The sequence below is a fragment of the Dipodomys merriami genome, unplaced genomic scaffold (genome assembly GCF_024711535.1).
Source record: "Dipodomys merriami isolate MVZ:Mamm:240054 unplaced genomic scaffold, mDipMer1.0.p SCAF_68, whole genome shotgun sequence".
Classification (NCBI taxonomy): Eukaryota; Metazoa; Chordata; class Mammalia; order Rodentia; family Heteromyidae; genus Dipodomys; species Dipodomys merriami.
In genome coordinates, this window is record NW_027206268.1 from 4802683 (window position 1) to 4822179 (window position 19497).

Consider the following 19497-nt stretch of genomic DNA (forward strand, 5'->3'; position numbering starts at 1 on the left):
GGGGCTTGAATTCTGGGCCTGGGTACTGTCCCTGTGCTCTTCAGCTCAAGGCGAGTGCTTTACCACTTGAGCCATAGCACCACTTCTGGTTTTCTGGTGGTTTATTGGAGATAAGAGTCTCACAGACTTTTCTGCCTGGGCTGGCTTTGAACAGTGATCCCCAGATCTCAGCCTCCTGAGTAGCTAGCATGACAGGTGTGTGCCACCGATGCCTGGCTAGCCTGGTCTGTCTTTAACTTGAGTCTCTTCCAACTGGAGGCCCTCAGTTTCCCTCTTGACAGTAACAGCCTACCACATATGAGGTTCTGGTGTCTCACAAAGAGGCTAGGGGAGAGAATAACATTTTCTGTGTACTCTTACCTGAGTTTCGTGTACGTTCAGATCATCTGACAAGGTCCTAAGTAGGAAAACTCTTCCAAAGATGGTAGGAAAAGACCCACTGGCAACCATCTCTAAGATGGATGGCTTCTCTGAGCCTTCAAAACATGTTCCATGTGTATCTTGTCCAAATTTGACACTAATTTACACAACAATGGCATCTTCTTCAGATTCTATTTTGAAATATGTTCACACACACACAAAGCTGCTGGAGGTAGAGAGGGCAAACAAGTTTCCCCAAACAGTTTCATTAAGATTTGTTTACTGAAGGGGAGCTGCCACAAAGTGAGCCACAGACTCAGCCCCTGTGTGTATTTATTTTCTTACTACAATCAATAGTGTTTCCTTTGTCTGCTTAATGTCACACAGATGGTAAACCCCAAGTCTCCTTCTGCTAAGAGAAGTTATCTTTTGAGAGTCCATTTACCTTTAAAGAAAGGAGAAGTCCAAACTTTTTGCTCAAAATTCAATTTGGCACTGTGGATAACAGACTACTCATGGTTTTAGTAAACTTTCCACCGAGCCCTCCTCTGCAACCACTGTAGTTACAAAGGAGTTTGTTAGGAGAATCCACGGGGAGCATTCTAACTCATTTCTGAACCCCTCCAAACCCATGCAGTCCTCTGGGACTGAGTGTAATAACAAATATTCAGGGGGAAATGAAATTTTGACCATCATACACAGTGCCAGAAATACATCAAACCCACTTTTCTTCAGGGAGTTTTGCCTGACTTCATTAAATTAAATGCCACCTCCAATCAGTAGATGCAGTTGCATTTTTAGAAAACAGCCCAGAGCACATAGTAGGCTCAAATTTTCCACATCTTGTATGCTGTTAAAAGATAGTTATATAAAGGGAGCTATTTTTGACATGTCCTTCTTGGTCAGAGTAGTCACCCCTCCCCATCACGCTCCCTCATTCCCTCCATCTTCTCTTCCCAAACTACTGAACAAGTGGGTTCATTGTTCCATTTCACACATGTCCATAAAGGATTGGGATCATATTCACCTTCCACTCTCCTCTCCATTCTCCTGCACACCCCCCGACACTCATAACCACACCCAATATGCTACATTCACGTCACATACGTGTTAATTGTCCAAAGGGGTTTCACCATAGTGAATCATGCAGGCCTATGCAGTACCTCAGATTGACACAGCCTGCTCTCAATTTCCCCATTCCCACCACCCCCTAATACTCAACAGCTTTCAATAAGCTTCATTTTGCTTTCATCATTTGCAGATGCAATATGAATGCAGTATTGTTATTCACCCGCTGATATTCTCTTCTCTATCAATCTCCAGTCATCTCAGTGGCCCTATAGTTGCCAATATCTTACACACACACACGCTCACACATACACGGGATCATGTGTGTTTACATGTTTACATATATTTTATCTTTTAGGACTAGCATCCCCACAGGACCAACTTATTCTAATTCTTGGTCCTATGTTTCGAGTGATTTTGTATTCCACCCATGACATTAAGGTTGAGTGTCGTTGTATTCCACCCATGTCACTAAGGTCCTCCATGTCCCCAATCCTGTCACTCCCACCTGGGTGGTTCCTGATGAGCACTGTCCCAGGAGTATTAGGTGGTTGATGCCTCAGTTTTTCTGGCCTTTAAGGTATTATTTGATCCTTCCCCTTGCTGAAGCTCTGCTCTCAGTTCCCGTCCTTTAGTTAATTTCAATTGCATGAATAATACACATCAGTTGCAATGGGAGAAAACTCATCTAGGTAATTTCCCTTAAGTTTTGATGAAATGCAAGTATCTACCTGATTCAACCATTCTGTGTTTGTTTATTTCTAGATTTTGGCTTGTTTTATAATTTTTAGATGCTTAATTTTGCTTCTGGTAAAAGATTTGCATTCTAGTTGGCGTTTGAGTTCTAGTTTGCCTTCACCCTCTCCATCAAACAGACAAAAAAAAACACAGAAAGACATTATTCTAGCAAAGGAAGACTTTACTCTCATGGAACTAAACATTTTTATTAAATGTTAAATGGGCATAGGGTTATTATTTCTTCTTAGGAACAAAACCATATTCCAACAAAAACAGTCTAATACATTTTTTCTGATTATCAAATATTTATTTCCAAGTGGTAGTATCAAGCTTGCAAGAACAAAGCAATACACTTGACTTTGAAAACATTGGACTTTCTTGGAGAAGAAAAAATAATTTTTTCCCTCTGAGCAAGGAATCTGTTATTCTGTGAAGCTTTCAGAGGGGAGGTCACACGTTTTCTTATTGATTTTACTTCCTATTTGGTAGCAAAATAATGTGAGAAGAAGCAGCGAACACTCCTGGCGACAAGCCCAGATGCTAAAAAATACGTGTCAGGACACTTACTGAATTCCATCCTTTTCCAGAAGTTCCATGAAAGATGTACTGTCTTTGCTCTCGATCAGAGACAGCCATTCAAGCCCACCTCAGGAGGGAAGTTTCTGGAAGCCCATTACTTATCAACACGGGCCAGTTGGATTCCAGATGTGTGCTTGGAATCCCCTCGCAGCCCCAGTACACCAAGAGGTGGCTCCAGCCAGTGGCTCCAGGAAGCCACCATCAAAGCATATGGTGGCCTCAGGTGGAGGCCAGGCTTCTATTTGTCCTTGTTTATTTCTTTTTTCTTTTTAACAGAGTCATTTTATTCTTGTCAGGGTTGATGGAGCAGAGAAGGGATGTTGAATAAAAGTGGGATGGTTTGCTTGACCTGAAATGACTTCAAATGTTCTTGTTCCTCAGGCAACATCAGGAACACAGAGAAGCTGAATTACGACAAACAGCGGCAGTACGAGATTCTGGTGACTGCCTACGACTGTGGACAGAAGCCCGCTGCTCAGGACACCCTGGTGCAGGTGGACGTGAAGCCAGTCTGCAAGCCTGGCTGGCAAGGTGGGCCTGGGCTTACCAGTCTTGTTATATGAAGGCAGCCTGGCCTGGCCTACAGAGTGTGCTGGATACGGTCACAAACCATCACAACTCTTAGTAGAGGGTTTCTGGAATGTACTTGTTTTGCCACAAGAAATAGACATATTTATCCAAGAAATGGAGATGCTTTCCCCATTTTACAGTTGGGGTTGTCAGAAGCAACATTACTAATGTCAGTGCCCACTGGCTTGGCATGGAGACAGCTTCAAAACAGTAGTACTAACCCCACAGTGCTCAGTAAAAACGGCCTGAGCATCTGTTGGCTTTACCCAAGGGCACAGAGCACATTCCAAGTTTTCATCCCTTGCTGAACACCTGAGCAAAGATGGTCCCGGACCTTGTGCTCATACAAACAGGTGGGAGATTCAGAACCCAGCCTTGGGACAAACAGGACTTTGAAAGGTTGACTCCGGGAAGAAAGAAGCCATGGTTCCCAAAAGAAATGGAATTTTGTATTGCTTTAGATCTTTCAGGGTGTGATGAGAAAGCCAATGCTCACGATGATGGTGTCTAACCTAAGGGGAGCAAAGAAGGCTGGACCAGTGTGTAGGTAGATCTTCTTGAGAGAGAGTCTGCTAGTCCTGATATCCTTGCCTCCTGTGAACTCGTGGGGTGCAAAGGCTCTCTCCACTGGGACAGTTTTCAAGCTTCAGAGAGATTTGTGTATGTGCATCATGGACAACCAGATGTAGGCCATTTCTCAGCCCAGTCTTCTAATTGCTGAGGCTCCAGAGTGTGGAGGGAGTTTTCTGTCCAGCATTGTCTGGCCTGGTGTTTTCCAAGTCTGTCTATTTCCAGAGCATTTGGGCACCAACTTACATGACAATGTAGTCTGCCCACCCAAACTTCCCATTGGCCTCTGCTGAGGTAGAGACAGGAAGTGTCTCTACGAGTGTTTCATACAACTCTCCTAAAGCTAGCTATGACTTTACATCTGTGTATAGAAGGGAATCTGAGAGGCTTTGTGGGAACCCACATAGAGGATGTGCATTACATGGCCTGTGACCTAATCTGGGCTGGTGGCAGTCACAGAGGACTTCTTGGAAGAATTAGAAGAGCTGAGGTTAGGCAGTGGTGATTGCATACCTTAGAAGGACAGCAGCAGGTGAGGTGGCAGTTTGTCAGGGTAACTGGTCCAGGTGAGAAGGGATGATGGCTGTTAAGATGGAAGTAGTGGAATGCGGACTCAGCACCAAGAAGCTCCGATGGCCCTTCAAACACCTGGGTGAAATGGCACGAGGCTCTGAAGGATCTCTAGATTGAAAAGCGCTTTGGAAGTTGGCTTTAGGAAACAGAACTGCTAAGATAGTGTTTAAAGCAGCATATTCCAAATGACCCTCAGTGAAGGGCCAGAGGTTTGTTTGCACAGCCAGACATGGAACACTACTTTGTGAAATGCTGAGCTGAAAGACCCTTCTTGAAATAAATGAGATAATTTTTAAAAGTAAAAACTGAGTAGTCAACACGATATAAATACAAGCTTACTAGATTCAACAAATACAAAATGACTCTAGCAGATAACTTCTAAAGTAGACCAAGTGATTATTCTCCCAATCTCTGGACTTGATTCACGGCAGACATGTAACAGGTAGTGAGAGGTTGGGCCTGGTCTGCAGGCCAGAGCAAGTGCTACGGTTCAAAAACTCACCCTTGTCCCTACCCTCCACAGGGCAGGATTGGCAGGGGTCAGCCGCCCTGGTTAGTACGTTTAGCAAGCCGCCTTTTCATGACCTGACAAGGCAGCACTGGTTCTCCACACGGAGAGTGGCAGGCCACAGAGAAGGCCCCAGGATGCACCTGGGCTTCAGAAAACTGAGATTCCAGAAGCCATCTCAGTTTCCTGGGCTCCCCCCTGGGAAAGGTGTGGGTCTCAGGAGGAGGCATAGATGAAGGAAGCAGTAACCTTCGTGTTGGTCTGGCACAAAGCTTCAGTTTTCTGGCATTAGAAAACTGGAGAACCTTTGATGAGCAACAGTGTTTTTAATGAGTGCGTGCTGGTGTTGGGGCTTGAACTTAGAACCTCATGCTCTCAGCCCTCCTACCTCTATCTACTTCCACTTCCAGCTTTTTGTTGGTTATTTGGAGATAGGAGTTATTCTGAAATACAATTCTCAGATCTCAGCCTCCTGAGTAACTAGGACTACAGGGATGAGCTACCAGTGCCTTGGCTGGACAAGACAACTTGGAGGGAAATTTTCAAGTAATTTCATTTGACATTTATTGAAAATATCTAGGGATACTAAAAGGATTGAAAATATATAGAACTCTCCAAGATTTAAGCCATTTATGAGACAATTTCATTGTATACATTAACCCACAGCCATTCAAACTAGGTTGAGAGAGGTGTGTGTGTGTACATGTATGCATGTGTATATACACACACACACACACCCCAGCTGTGTTTTGAATCTTCCCTCCTTTCAGTGCCTGGCAGGCTTTCCCCATAGTAGCTGGCCAGGGGCTAGATGTATGACAGATAAGCTAGGTGTGCCATTCCACATGGGCAGCAGCAGGTGTCCTGACCTATGGACTCTTCCCCCCCTTTGGCAGAATTCGTGTGTGTGTGTGTGTGTGTGTGTGTGTGTGTGTGTGTGTGTGTGTGTGTATCCTAATATCCTAATTTTTGCACCCCTGATTCTTCTTTTATCTCTTAATTATTAACCACTCACTGCATGGCAGACACTGCACGGTGATATCCAAGTCTTGCTCCAGGTGGGCATGGGATATAATGCTGAGATGAACCTTTAAAGGTTTCATTCACAGACAGGAGCTGAAGGAAGAGGAGGCCCAACTGTCGGAATCCCAGCAAGAGCAAGGCCTCAAGGCTCAGCCCCGAACGTGAGCACAGAGCCACTTTCCACCCCCTCCCTTTGCCTTTGTAGTTAATTATCTCATTTTAGTCAGAATTAAAAGGTAGTAAAATGCTCTGTGAAAATAAAATATAGTAAATGGAAGAGGGTCAGTAATAAAAGAAGAGGGGAGGGTTCCTTATACTTGTAATTGAGTTCAGAGAGTTTGTAGTTTGTTTCTTTTTAAATGGTGCCTGTGTGTAATTGTTTTTAATTGGAAAAAAGAAAGCCAAATAATTTAATGCTCAGGATGTATGTGCCTATTATGTGTCAGGCATGGGGCTAAATGGTTTGCATTTATTACCTCCTATAATAAACAGTTCAGACTTCGCTGTGTGCATGAAGGAACTGAGGCAGAGAAAAGGAAATGATCTGCCTCTCTCCCCCACCCCAACACCCTCCTTTCTGTTCCCCTCCCCCTGGACATGTTACACGGAAGCAGGGTCGGTTCCCAAAGCCTCAGTTCCCAGCAGTTACACTCTGTGGTCTCCTTTCACAATAACTCATTAAAATCCTCATCCAACAAGCACTACTGGATCACTCCCATAATCCTAGCTCTTCAGAAGGCTGAATAGCTAGTCCAAAGCCAGATGGGGCAGAGAAGTTCAAAATGACCGGCACAGTGGGGCTGAAAGTAGGGCTCAAATGATTATCAGCCATGAGCATAAGAAGCAAGCAAGGGCAAGGCCCTGAGTGCAGATCCCAATAATGCCAAAAAAAAAAAAAAATCCCTCATGGGAAAAAACCAAGGCTCAGAGAGGTCCAGGAACATGCCCAAGCTTATTCCACTAGCAAGGCAGACAGACGGCTTCGTCTGTGGGTGGTGATACAAGTGGAAATGAGGAGACCCTGATCTTGGAATTATTAAGAACTTTAAGACAAGGACAACAGAGCCACCAACCAAGCACATGCCATTCTGAGCCCCAGCTGGTCCCAGGCTGGATGCCTCTCCTGCCTCAGTGCCTCCCGCCTCCCTCCAGACGAATACACCATCATACAGCTGCAGACCCAGGATGAGACGCGAACAGAAAAGAATTGAGAAGAGCAGTGAATGCTTCTTGAGGTGTGATTTAAGGAGTCCAGTCAGCCTGGTGCAAAGTTGGCTCCACAGCGACTCGCCGAGGGACCTTCAGGAAATTGTGTCACCCCGTACCAGTCCTGCTTCCTCTCCCAGGGTTCAGAGCTGTTAGGACTTTCCTTGCCTCTCCTGTGGCCATATTGCAAAGCTGGCTCTGGCTTTGAGACCCCTGATGGAATTGTGAGAAGCCAGTCATCTGGCCCCAGAGTTGTTCTTTGACCTTGACTCACAGCAGATACCCTTGAGCCTCTCTCAGCCTGACTCATGTCTAGACTCCCCAGGTCGTGCTGGACTCCTCAGTTTACAAGCCAAGGCCGACTGCTGTTGGCATCATTTTCTACCTACATCACACCACCTGAAGTCCTGTGGCCTCAAGAACCCCTGGAGTTCTCCCCTTCCACGTGCCACTCTCCTGAATCTCTGGTGCCGTATTAATCAGATGTTCTCTTTCCTGGATTCAGAGGTTTTCCTATGGAGGACTTTTCTGACCCTGGACGGCAAGTCTTTCCCTCGCCTGGCCATTTCTCAGAGATAGCAAAGCACCCATTGGTTCATACAAAATGTAAGGCTCAAGAAACTCAGTCATTTCCTAAGACCACACAGTGAAGAAGTACAGAACTAGAGTTCACACCGGAGTCTGACAAGCAGCAGTTAACACTCTTGAGTTCACAGCTGATACTGCTGACCATCCCGTCATGTGACCCTATCAGAGGTGGCTCCGGGCACGGATTGATCAAGGCATAGCTATCAGGAATGTTCCACCACTCTTGAGTGAAGCTGACTGCTCCGAAGTACCCCAAACACATATTTCTGCCTTTTCCAGGGCCAATTTCCACACATCTGCAGCCCATCTCTCCTTCTTAACCCACCCCCTCAGTTCAGATGCGCAGAATGACCAGTTGGAGACAGGCGTGCCCACGGCCACACCATGCAAGTGCACAGTTATCAGTCATTGAGCATCACCGAGAATGGGCTGCAACTCTCAATCGCTGCTGTTAGGTATCGGTCAGCTCCTGAGGGCTGTTTCTTTTCCTTGATTTCGGTGTTCTTGTGGGGTGCTATTTGATTGTGATTTTGTTTCTTTCCAGTGTTTTATTGCCTCCCTCTACTATTTTTCCCTCTACTGACCAGCAATGACAAGAAGTTTAGCCCTACTTCAGTAAGTCAGAGTGCTGAATGTCGGGAAATCTTTGTGCCTCTTTCTGATCCCAAAAACTGCTCAAATGCCCCAGGCTTCTCCCTGCTCTGAAATGAGACACACCCATTCTTAAAAGCCATGAGGCACAATGGGGAAACTGAGTGACATCAACAACACTCAAAAAAAATGTCATCAGTAATGCATAAAAGATAGAAACCAAGAAAACATTAGTGGTTTTATACAATAGAGAAATAAATATGGCACTTGACCTTGGAACAGAACTGATGTTTGGTGGTGAAACCGGACCCATCCACGTCAACCATCCCAGCTTTCCATTGGCTTTGTAGCCTCTCCTCCCTCCAGAGTGTCACAGTGACATGGCATCTGCTCTTCTTCCTGTATCCGATTCCCCCAGTAAATGCCAGATGGCTTCAAGGTCCAAGTGCTTTGTTTATCTTAGTGCTAGTGTAAAACTGTGCTAATCTTTTTTTCTCCCTTTTTAAAAATGTGTCACTGATGTTTCTGAATGTGGTAGCTTATTCTGTTTTTCCCACAACACTGAGGAGCTGGTAAATGTCTGTGGCATGTACATGTGTGGTGTGTGTGGGTACACACATGTGTGTGTGTGTATGTGTGTTGTATATTCAGTTCAGCTAAGTGTAGCTTGCTGCGTTTCCCAGGTATTTCTTAAGTAGAGAAACCTTACATCAGCAAATGGAAAATTCCCATTATCCTCTCAACAGTTCCCTTGTATAGTTGTTGAGATGAATGATTTATTGGAAGAAATTCACATTTTCAAAAACAAATGTCCTAGCAGGATTGACGGTATCCAATTTCCTTCTCATCTTTCCTTGTCTTACGCAGACTGGACCAAAAGGATTGAGTACCAGCCGGGCTCGGGGAGTGTGCCCTTATTTCCCAGCATCCACCTGGAGACATGTGACGGAGCCGTGTCGTCACTACAGGTCACTGCAGAACTTCAGACCAATTACATCGGCAAGGGCTGCGACCGCGAGACCTACTCTGAAAAGTCCCTTCAGAAATTGTGTGGTAGGTGCCTCCCACTTGGAATTTATTAAATTAACAGCTCCGAAATCATATCTACAGATAAGGTACACTCACGCTACCAGAGTAAGAGAATGAGCCCTTCCTGTAGGCAGGAAGCTGTGCCTCCCAGAGCAGGACAAGCTTGTGGGTATGCTGTGGGACCCCCTCCCCACGTTCCCCAGCTCCTCCCCAGCACCCCAGTACCTGGCTCATGCATCCTCCTGCCCACATGCCTCTTTTCCTCTCCCAGTATGTTCCTTCCCATGTTCCCCAGTTCCTCCCCATGCACCCCAGTGAGTCCTCTTCTCCAAAGTCCAGGGACTCCCATCTGACTCCCAGCCATGAAAGCCTTACTCCTACAGGGGGCTGCACCCCCTCAGGAAAAGGCTTCTGAATGTGCAGTCTGGCCTGTCATCCCCTGTGGTGAAGTTCAGAGCTGAAGTAAAATGTCCATGGCACCAGGCTGGAGGGGCTGGAACAACATATAACAACTCCAGTATTCCAAACAGCTCTTGGAAAAACAAGGGGGGAAAAAAGGAAAGGATAGCAAGGACCTGTGATATTTAAGAAAAATACCTCAGGCCCTGTCCTTCCATCTTTTATGCAGAAGTCATCCAAGATGACATGGTACTCTGAATGAATACCTTGTGTGCCTAGAGTAAAAGTCAAGCGGCCCCCCTGCTGCTGCCGTGGTGGGTTAGAGTCGTTTCCTGCATGTCCCCAGGTTAGGAGCAGAAGATGAATCAGCTTGTTAAAGATCAGAAGGGCTCAAGGGCACCTGCCTGTGACTTCATTTCGCATGCTGCCAGGGAAGAGCTGGGGGGCAGAGAGGTGAGAAGGGTGTTCTTGGGGAAGGGAGCTTTGGAGCAAAATCACATGTGGTCTCTGAGCAGCTCGTGCCATCTGGTCCGCCAGCCTCACCTTACTGAAAGCCATGTTAATTCAGCCAGAAAGGAGAGGCAGTTCACATGCTTGTGCACACGCACGCGCACACACACACACACCACAACACAGAGCTTTTATCAAGTGCTAGGAGCTGCCGTGGGGATGAGAGAAGCCTGGCTTACCTTCCAAAAGCACCATCTACCGCTCCGGGGAATGCTTCCCAGTAACCCTGGTGGCCAGACGAGCCTGCTTGATGTCACAAGTCTCTGGGAAAAGACCACAGAAAAGGGCAGAAGCAAAAGATGGAGGACCCCTGGCCCCAGGGTCTAGCTGAGCTTGAAGGGAGATGCAGGCCATGACCTTCCCAGCATGGGAGGTGGATACCTGAGTCCTGTGTGTGGGTACTGTGACTTATAGAAGATGAACATGTGTGTGTGTGTGTGTGTGTGAATGAGTACACACACATGTGTGCACAGCATTCATGCATTTGGCACTCTACAAATCTTTATTGACTTTGGAGGGAAACGGGCCAGTGAAGGTGTTATTACCAAGCCTAAATGAGATACAGCGGGTTCCAAACCACGGGAGCTGCAGTAGGGATGAGTGTAAGATAGAGTTAAGAGGCAAGAACCTGTGGTTGATCCGCTGTTGGATGAAGGAAGAATCTGTGACGGACCCATGGAGAGCACCTTGGCTGGACAGCGGCACAACCACCCCACGCTAGGAATCTGGAGGCAAGAGCAGAGATCCAGGAACGTTGATGACAGTCACCTACAGCACATCAAGTTCTGTCTTATCCATTGCACCCTCCGGATCCATCCTGTAGTCAGTCCATTGCTTCATGCTGTTTATCCATCCTGCCTTGCACAGAGGCAGCAGAGAACCCCAGACCCATGTTCCTTCTATTTGTGGGCAAGACTTAGCCTAAGCCAGGCCCCACTGCCAGCTTAGGGAGATGTTGGTCAATGGCTTATCACTTCTTCTGAGGACCCACCAGCCTGGTGCCAGGCTTTCCAGAGAGAAAGAATCACAGCAGCGCTGTGTGGAACACAAGAAAGCCCTCAATGAGAACTCTGAACCAAATCAAAGTTGACATCAACAGCAGCCCACGAGAAGGCTCACTCCAGTGACCCTCCGTCAGTACGTATTATATAAAATAGGAAAATGCTGTGTGCTGCGTATGCCTTCCATAACTCAGAGGTCAGAGGCTGCTCCCCAGGGGGACCATGGCACTTCCCGGCAGCCAGCTGCTTCCTCCTGTATACCCTGCTGGGAGCACATGTTCTGTTGGTAACACAAGAGCTCCCAGAACAGTTCCCTTTCAGGTACAGGCCACAGTGTGCAAGCATGCTATTAAAATCAAGTGCTTCACACGTCAGAGAATTACAGATGACCAGAGCTGACACTGTTGCTGGGGTTTATACACTTAGTAGCCAGATTTTCAGAGAATTCATTCATTCACTCATATGATCATGTACTTACTGCTTTGACAAACACTGCCTCACTGCTGCTTGGCTTTACTCATCTCTGTCTTCTAAAAGGCAGACATAATTGAAAAGGGCTATGAGGCAGACTTTTGCGAGCCACGAGAGTCTCTGGTTTTCTAGCACACCTTGCAGCTTACCAGTGCTTGTCCTCACTTAGAATTTCCATCACCAGATTTGATGCCCTCAGAATAGCCCACATGGATTTTTCTTCAAGACCCAAGAGCTGAGGCTTCCAGAGGGGACAGTGTCAGGCCCCCAGCCAGAGCCAGGGCTTCCCTTACTCAGAGAGCCAAAGGCCAAGTGGCTGAGAACGCACATGTCAGTGAAGGGCTGTATCCAAAGAGTCACGATGATAACAGTGAACGATGGGCCTCCCTTGGCCCATGCTTATTTCTTCAGGATCACTTAAGCAATGGTCACACCACACACTCCTGCCCCTTCCCGTGTTGGGCAGAACACATTTGCCCCCTGTGACCTCACTAGGCAGGTGGTCTACCACTTGACTCATGCCGTCCATCCTTTTTTGTTGTAGTGATTTGTCAAATAGTGTCTTGCATTTATATTAGGCCTGGTGATGGTGTTCTACTCATGCCTCTCCTGTTGCTGGGATGGCAGATGGACACCACCACAGCCAGCTTTTTATTGATGGAGAAGGTATACTTGTTAATCTCCAGCTGGCTTCAGATTGTACTCCCCTAGACTTCTGTCTCCCAAGTAGGTAGGATTGCAGGCATTAAAGGCCACACTGGCTCCATGTGTGTTTCCTGTGCAGCAAGCACACCAGAATGAGGCCTGTCCCTTAAGTGTATTATTTTTGTCCCTGAGACTTCCATCTATTTTCACCCTGTCCTCTCTCAGTCATCCACAGCCCACTTTGACGTGCTGAGGACTCTGTCCATAGAAGAATGCAAACACACCCATGAGTGCCTTTCAGACCCCAGCGATCTGCATGCCGTCAGCACAGAGGAGGAGAGGTGCTTCATTCAGTTCCGGCATCTGCTCATGCTCACTGCCCAAGAAAGCTTCCTAGGGAAATACAAAGTTACACTTCTAAAACTGTAGACAAATTACAGTAAAATTGAAACCTCCACTCTATCCATAGAAGGTATTTACAAGAAAACATATGCAGGACAGGACTATTCTCAAACCTTCTTTCATGTCTCCTGGCCCACACTAGTACTTGTTCAATACTTTTCTCTCCAAACCTGTTTGGAAGATGTTTCTAACCAGTTCCTTCACTAGCCTATGGAATTAGCGCCAATGTTATATCACCAGGCACAGTAAAGTCCTTACCAAAGGTGGATGCTTACAGAGATGCAGAATGGCTCCCGACTGAGTCAAGCTCAGCTTCTTCTCACTAATGGAAGCCACCAGGGTTCTCTCAACACTCGGCACTCCTCTGGCACCTTCTTCTGGTGGCATGGCTGGTTTCACCCTGCCTCACTGTGTATATCACTTTTGTCTCCCAAGTTGCCAATGGCTTCTCAAGCAGACATAAGGAACTCGCAGGACACTAATTGTCCCAGGTCATGGGGCTCGGGGTGAGGGGCGGGCCTCATTGAACCTGAGGGCCAAATGGCACATCCCGACCCAGGAGCTGAAACCCCAGGCAAGAAAACCCGCCTCCTGATGAGGACCTGTGGTCCTTCTGTCCCCCTCTCACCCCCGCTGCAGGAGCCTCCTCTGGCATCATCGACCTCCTGCCCTCCCCCAGCGCGGCCACCAACTGGACAGCGGGGCTGCTCGTGGACAGTGGAGAGATGATCTTCAGGTTTGACGGCAGGCAGGGTGCCAAGATCCCCGACGGGATCGTGCCCAAGAACCTGACGGACCAGTTCACCATCACCATGTGGATGCAGCATGGCCCCAGCACGGGCGTGCGGGCAGAGAAGGAGACCATCCTCTGCAACTCAGACAAAACCGGTGAGTCTCCGGCCACCCGCCCGCACACAAGAATGGAGGGGGACGAAACCAGGAGTGTTGGTGGGGAGGCCGGGGGGGGGGGCTCAGAATATACTCTGCTCTCTACTTTTCTGGCTGCTGGTTTGCTGGTTTGGTGCAGGGGGGGGAGATGGGGAAGGGGGAAGGTAAGTAGAGATCCAGACACAAAGAATGCAAAAGAAGAAAGCAGTGGTCTCCAAACGGGGTTCCTCAGAACTCCAGCATCCCCAAGAATGCCTCGGGGCTACTATAGGCAGGGTGGGGCCTGAGGAAAGGACCCAGTCCTCATCCTCACTTCAGCAGCGTTCCACCTTGAATATGTCATGTGAAGACTGCCAAGTGCCTTCCTTTCTGAACAAACAGTGATTTGAAAATAGCTTCCATTAGTGGAACAAATGAGGTGTGTGTCTAAGCCTGGGCAAGGCTGGCCAGGTGGTTAAAAATGCTCCATTATGTCAGGCTGGCTAGGCAGTTAAAAATGCTCCATTATGTCAGGCGCTGGCACAGCTCAAGACACAGAATGAATGCTAGCTACTCAGGAGGCTGAGATCTGAGGGTTGAGGTTTGAAGCCAGCCTGGGCAGGAAAGTCCATGAGATTCCTATTTCCAGTAAACCATCAAAAAGTCAGAAATGCATCACTAATCTTGAATGAAAAAGTTAAGGGACAGTGCTGGCACCCCCCCCCAAAAAAAAAAAAAGCTCTTAATTAGCTTTATGACTTGGTTACGTTATATAGCCTCATTTTCCCAGTCTGTAAAGTAGGTATTGTCTCCCTCAGGCCTTAGCCTACGTTAGGACTATCTGGCAGACTCCAAGCAGGCAAAGGACTCCCCCAGTATCTGTAAAGTTCCATCTAAGTCTGTGAATCCAAGGCCATGCTCCTTCCAAGGGGCCTGTCACCTACTCGGGGCCTGTGCCTCCTCACAGACTTCTCTGTGAGCAACACAGTCGACTGAGGTCTCTGATACTGGCCTAACAAGCAGCTCCTCTCCTGCCAATCAGTGGCCTCACGGCTGGGTCCATGACATGAGATTTCCTCAGCAAGAAAGGAAGTTTTTGTATCAGAGGACGAAAAGGCCATTGGTGGGACAATCCCAGAATTCCATCTAATGCTGGAAAATCAATTGTCTCCTCCTCCCAGAAGCTACAAGTAAGCTCACTCCTCTGAACATAAATTAGATATACAGGGCTGGGAAGGTGGCTTAGTGATGGAATGCTTGCCTCGCACATCCGAAGCTTTGGGTTCAATTCCTCAGTACCACATACACAGAAAAAGCTGGAAGTGGCACTGTGGCTCAAGTGGTAGAGTACTTGCCTTGAGCAAAGTGCTCAGGTCCAGAGTTCAAGCCTCAAGACTGGCAAAAAAAAAAAAAAAAGATGTACACTGTGGTCACCTTGTCATGTGTGATGAAATAAACCCTGACCACACTATGGTAAAAATTCGTGTCAACCTGAGTAGCTGGGCTGAGGCAAGGCAAGCGCTCTACCACTGAGCCACCTTCCCAGCCCCATGGGCTGAGGCAGTACATGAGTCCAGAACCCAGCTGGCCTCTGGGCAGAAGTTTTGCTATGGGCTCTCTCTTAAATCTTTTCCTTCCATTTCAGTGAGTTCCACCAAATGTTCTAGAACATTCATTAGAACTCATTGTAAGAAAGCAGGAGAGCCCATTGCTTTGTCCCGAGAGCCATGCTTACGTGAGGTATTAGGCAGACTCCCCTGGCACAGGCCGGTGCACGCGGAGCTTTCTCTCACTGCCCAAGGCCTCTTGTGCTTCCCAGAAATGAACCGGCATCACTATGCCCTGTACGTGCACAACTGCCGCCTTGTCTTCCTCTTGCGCAAGGACTTCGACCAAGCTGACACTTTTCGCCCTGCGGAGTTCCACTGGAAGCTGGATCAGGTAAGACTATCGGGCACACGTGCCCCGGCTCTCAGCTCCTCCGGGGATGGTGGCAGGTAGGTATCTCTAGGATTTGGTGCTTTCAAAGAAATTAGCTCTGGAAGGCTCTCAGCATCTGGAAGTTAGGGTGGAAACTGCTCCCTTAAAGAGAAGAAGGACAAACTTCTCAACTGAGATGCCACGGGGCCAGCTGACCGGCCCGCATGCGCTGTACTGAGCTGGTGGGAAGTGAGGCCTCCCAGCTGCCAGGCCTCCTTCATGTGTTGATAGCACATCTTGGTGGTGTCAGTGGCCCGGGCCTCCCTTTCAGTGTTCTGCCACCTCCTGTAGGTGATGGTCCAGCTTGCTTTTAGCATCAGAAAGTAGAAAACAGGGACCTGAAGACTTTGAAGCCAATACCATCAGGGTGTTGATTTCAAGGGGAACTAATTCATGCTGGGATGCAAGTTCTTGCCAAAGTACACATATGGATTCTCTTACACAAAGATTCATTCAGAGTGTAACAGAAATCAAGGATGTCAAGCTCAGGGTATGAGTGTTTGGGAGATCCTATGGCAACTGTCTAACCACTCCAGGAAACCTCATCCTGCTAGATCCCAGAATCCTGGGGAGAAGGCAAGCAGATTTTTTGTATGCATTTTTTGTATGCATGTCCTCTTGCATTGGGAAGAAAATCCCGTAGGAATGGGAAAATCTTGACATTATTTAGACCACTTTTCAGCAGTCTCACAACTATGTCCTAAAGTACCAGATGGCTTTTATGAGATGTTTTAAAATATATAATACAAATTGAAGGGATTTAAAATAAATTCCATATTGTGAGGACATTTTTTTTTTAAACACGAACATTGCCATACTGGTAGCAGTAATTATAGACACCCCGCGGCGGTTTCTGAGATGGGATGGAGAAGCGCGGGGACAGGCAAATGAAGTTGCAGAGTTGGAGATTAAAAATAGGCATGAGAGGAATTCTGGTTGTACAGATAAATCTATTTCAGAATCTAGCAAGAGTGAAATCTGTTCCCAAAGTAGGAACTTAAGCAAAGGCAGAGGGGCCCACCGAATGCCTTTCAGACTCTGCTGGTCTTATCAGAGGGAGCTGCTCTGCGGCAGGCAGGCTACCTGAGCAAGCCCAGGCTCAGCGGCTTGTCCAAGGCCACACAGCAAAGTGTAGTTGGCCTCTGCCCTTCCTGCATCGATGACAAGCATGCGAATGTAAAATTGAACACATCTTACGATTTTAAAGTCTTTGAAATTTGTAAGAGATCAGAATTATCACTGTAATGCAAATTGTTCCTACTCTTCGTTATTTTTATTACCTTTAGGTAGTTGTACAAAGTGTTTCAGGTGAACATGTCTGTTTGTGAGTCCTATGCATCTCAACCAATGTCACCTCTTCCGCCCTTCTCCCCTCTCTCCCACCCCACCCATCCCCTCAGTTGCCTGGGCACCCTGAATATTATAACTGCATTCTCCCACCCTCCTTCCACCTCCTCCTTCCCTTAGCTTCACCTCCATGAGACACCAAGGTCCAGCCTTCTGGTAGCAATTCTGATGAAACCCTTCAAAACTGTTGCATCTTCTCCTTGTGCAAGCTCTACCTTAGTCTTTGACTGTTCAGGCTGGCATTAAAAAAAAATTTAAACACTTTTTAACCCAGGCTGTGAAACCTAAATGGTAGACATTTATTTTCACATGGCTAAGGGGGCTGGGAAGTCCAGGGTCAGGGAGATTCAGCCCCGGGTGAGGGCTGTCTTCCCGGCTTGCAGAAAACATCCTTCACACACTGACTTTGTGGCAGAGGTGGACAGCTCCCTTCTTTTTTTTTTTTTTTTTTTTTTTTTTTGGTGGGGGGTGCCAGTCGTGAGGCTTGAACTCCGGGCCTGGGCACTGTCCCCGTGCTCTTCAGCTCAAGGCAAGCGCTCTACTGCTTGAGCCACAGAATCACTTCTGGTTTTCTAGTGGTTTTTATTGGAGATAAGAGTCTCACGGACTTTCCCGCCTGGGCTGGCTTTGAACCGCAGTCCTCAGATCTCAGCCTCCTGAGTAGCTAGGATTACAGGCATGAGCTACCGGCAACCTGCTTCAGCTCCCTTCTTCTAGGGAACCAGTCCTATCATATAAAGAACCCACCCTTACAACGTCATTTAATCTCTGTTGCTTCCTAAAATGTCTGTCTCCAAATATGGTGGGATTTAATGTCTCAAGACATGACATTTATGAGGAAGTGACTCAGACCATACCATTTGTATGCTAAGGAAATTACTACTAAAACTCATCAAAGACTGTCTATAGATGGATGGCCAGAAGCCCCAGTGAGCCAAGTAAAGCATGCATGCTATACCCAGCTATGACTAGGATATGCAAGCCACATGTCCCAGTCATCCAGCAGACCAGCCTGTAGATCTGACATTCTGAAATCTGTGCAGAAAGAACCTTCCAGAAGTTGCTTGGAAATCATTTGGAACTCAAAATGAGCATAGCTTGTAAAGCCTTCTCCCCCAGAAAGTCCTCCTGGCACACCTCCCCCTCCCCAGGATGCCTCTTCCCTCTTCTCCTCCTCAGATTCTGTGCAGAACTCCATCCTTGCTGTATCTCAGTCTCCACTTTATCCTGCCTGTCTGCTCTCTCTGTGCTGAGTATCTGGGGCCAAGACTGGGTCTCACCCAGCTCCACCCCTTCAGTGTTTGTAACCCTAAGCACACACTCGGTGCTCAGCGAGTGCTTGTTTGCGTAACAGTGAATGGATATAGACATCAAAAGAAGGGAGAGATGAAGTGAGGAAGGAGGGAGAGAGGGAGGAAAAATCCTAAGATCCTCCTGGTGATTAATTGACCTTTTGATTCACTTGACTGAGCAATTTAAAATTCTAAAACTTTGTCATATTTTACTCTCTGGATCTCAAACAATGTTCACGTTTGATCTTGACAACTTATTTCAAAGACCCAGCTGGATTTGCCACCTGTGGGTCTACACTGGCCTTCACAAGGAAGGATTCAAGCCGCTGTAATTTTGCTATAGTGTGTCATAACTAAACTCCTGACCCAGCTGGGAAATTCCAGAAGCAACATGTCTGTTCTAATGCTTGATGAGTCTCACTTCTTCTTTTAACTCGGCAGCTTATTCTGGGTACCAATCATGCGGCAGGCTCTGCGCTGGGTATCCCACCTATCCTCACATAGGAGTCTCTGTTTTCTAGAAGTTTCCAATGATCAAGAGTCACATAGTTTGCAGTCCCATGTAATAGATATGGACCTGGAGAAAGAAACCAGGTAAACTTCTTTGTAGGACATCTAAAAAGACTGGAGAGTTCCATGGCCTGGGGCCAGTCAACCAGGGAGAAGGAGGGGCATTGTCAAGCCAGGGACAGGCTTAAGGACAAAGCGGAGACTTTCTGTAAGTGTTAGGACCCAGGTATAAGGCGCCAACTATACTAACGTGGCATGTGATTGCATTGATTCTTTATTCCCCAAGGATGTGCCACAATGGAAGCATCTCTTATTCAGTAGAAGAGTGCAACATTAAGAATGGGAGATGTGACACTCGCCACGGCAAGTTCAGGCCCAGGCCAGGTTCTGTCGGGCTGTAGGACCAGAGTCTCTCCCTTCCTGTCTCCATAGTCGGGCCAGGGAGTCCAGCTCAAGACACGTTTGTTTGAACAGCTAGCTCCTCCTAAGCTTGGAACCCAGGACCTGAAGTACAGGGCAGTCTGCACACAGCTCGTCAGGAGCACGGCCCTGAAGGGGTTGTCACAGCGACCCTGTGTGCTGTCAGGCCTTCCATCCCCACCTTAGAAGGCCTTTGCCAAGGTGTGCGGACAGCCAGGTAATGCCATTACCAGCCATCTCTCGGGAACAC

At 47.4% G+C, this 19497-nt stretch overlaps 1 protein-coding gene across 3 annotated transcripts in view; it reads left to right on the plus strand.

The window, feature by feature from the left end:
* Clstn2 (calsyntenin 2) overlaps window positions 1-19497 on the plus strand; it is a 355004-nt gene that overhangs the window by 289628 nt on the left and 45879 nt on the right. For all 3 annotated transcript variants that reach the window (XM_070005522.1, XM_070005520.1, XM_070005521.1), the window contains exons 5-8: window positions 3127-3276; window positions 9242-9427; window positions 13471-13719; window positions 15518-15639. In XM_070005522.1, coding sequence (XP_069861623.1) covers window positions 3127-3276; window positions 9242-9427; window positions 13471-13719; window positions 15518-15639 — 707 coding nt within the window. The remainder of the gene's footprint in view (window positions 1-3126; window positions 3277-9241; window positions 9428-13470; window positions 13720-15517; window positions 15640-19497) is intronic.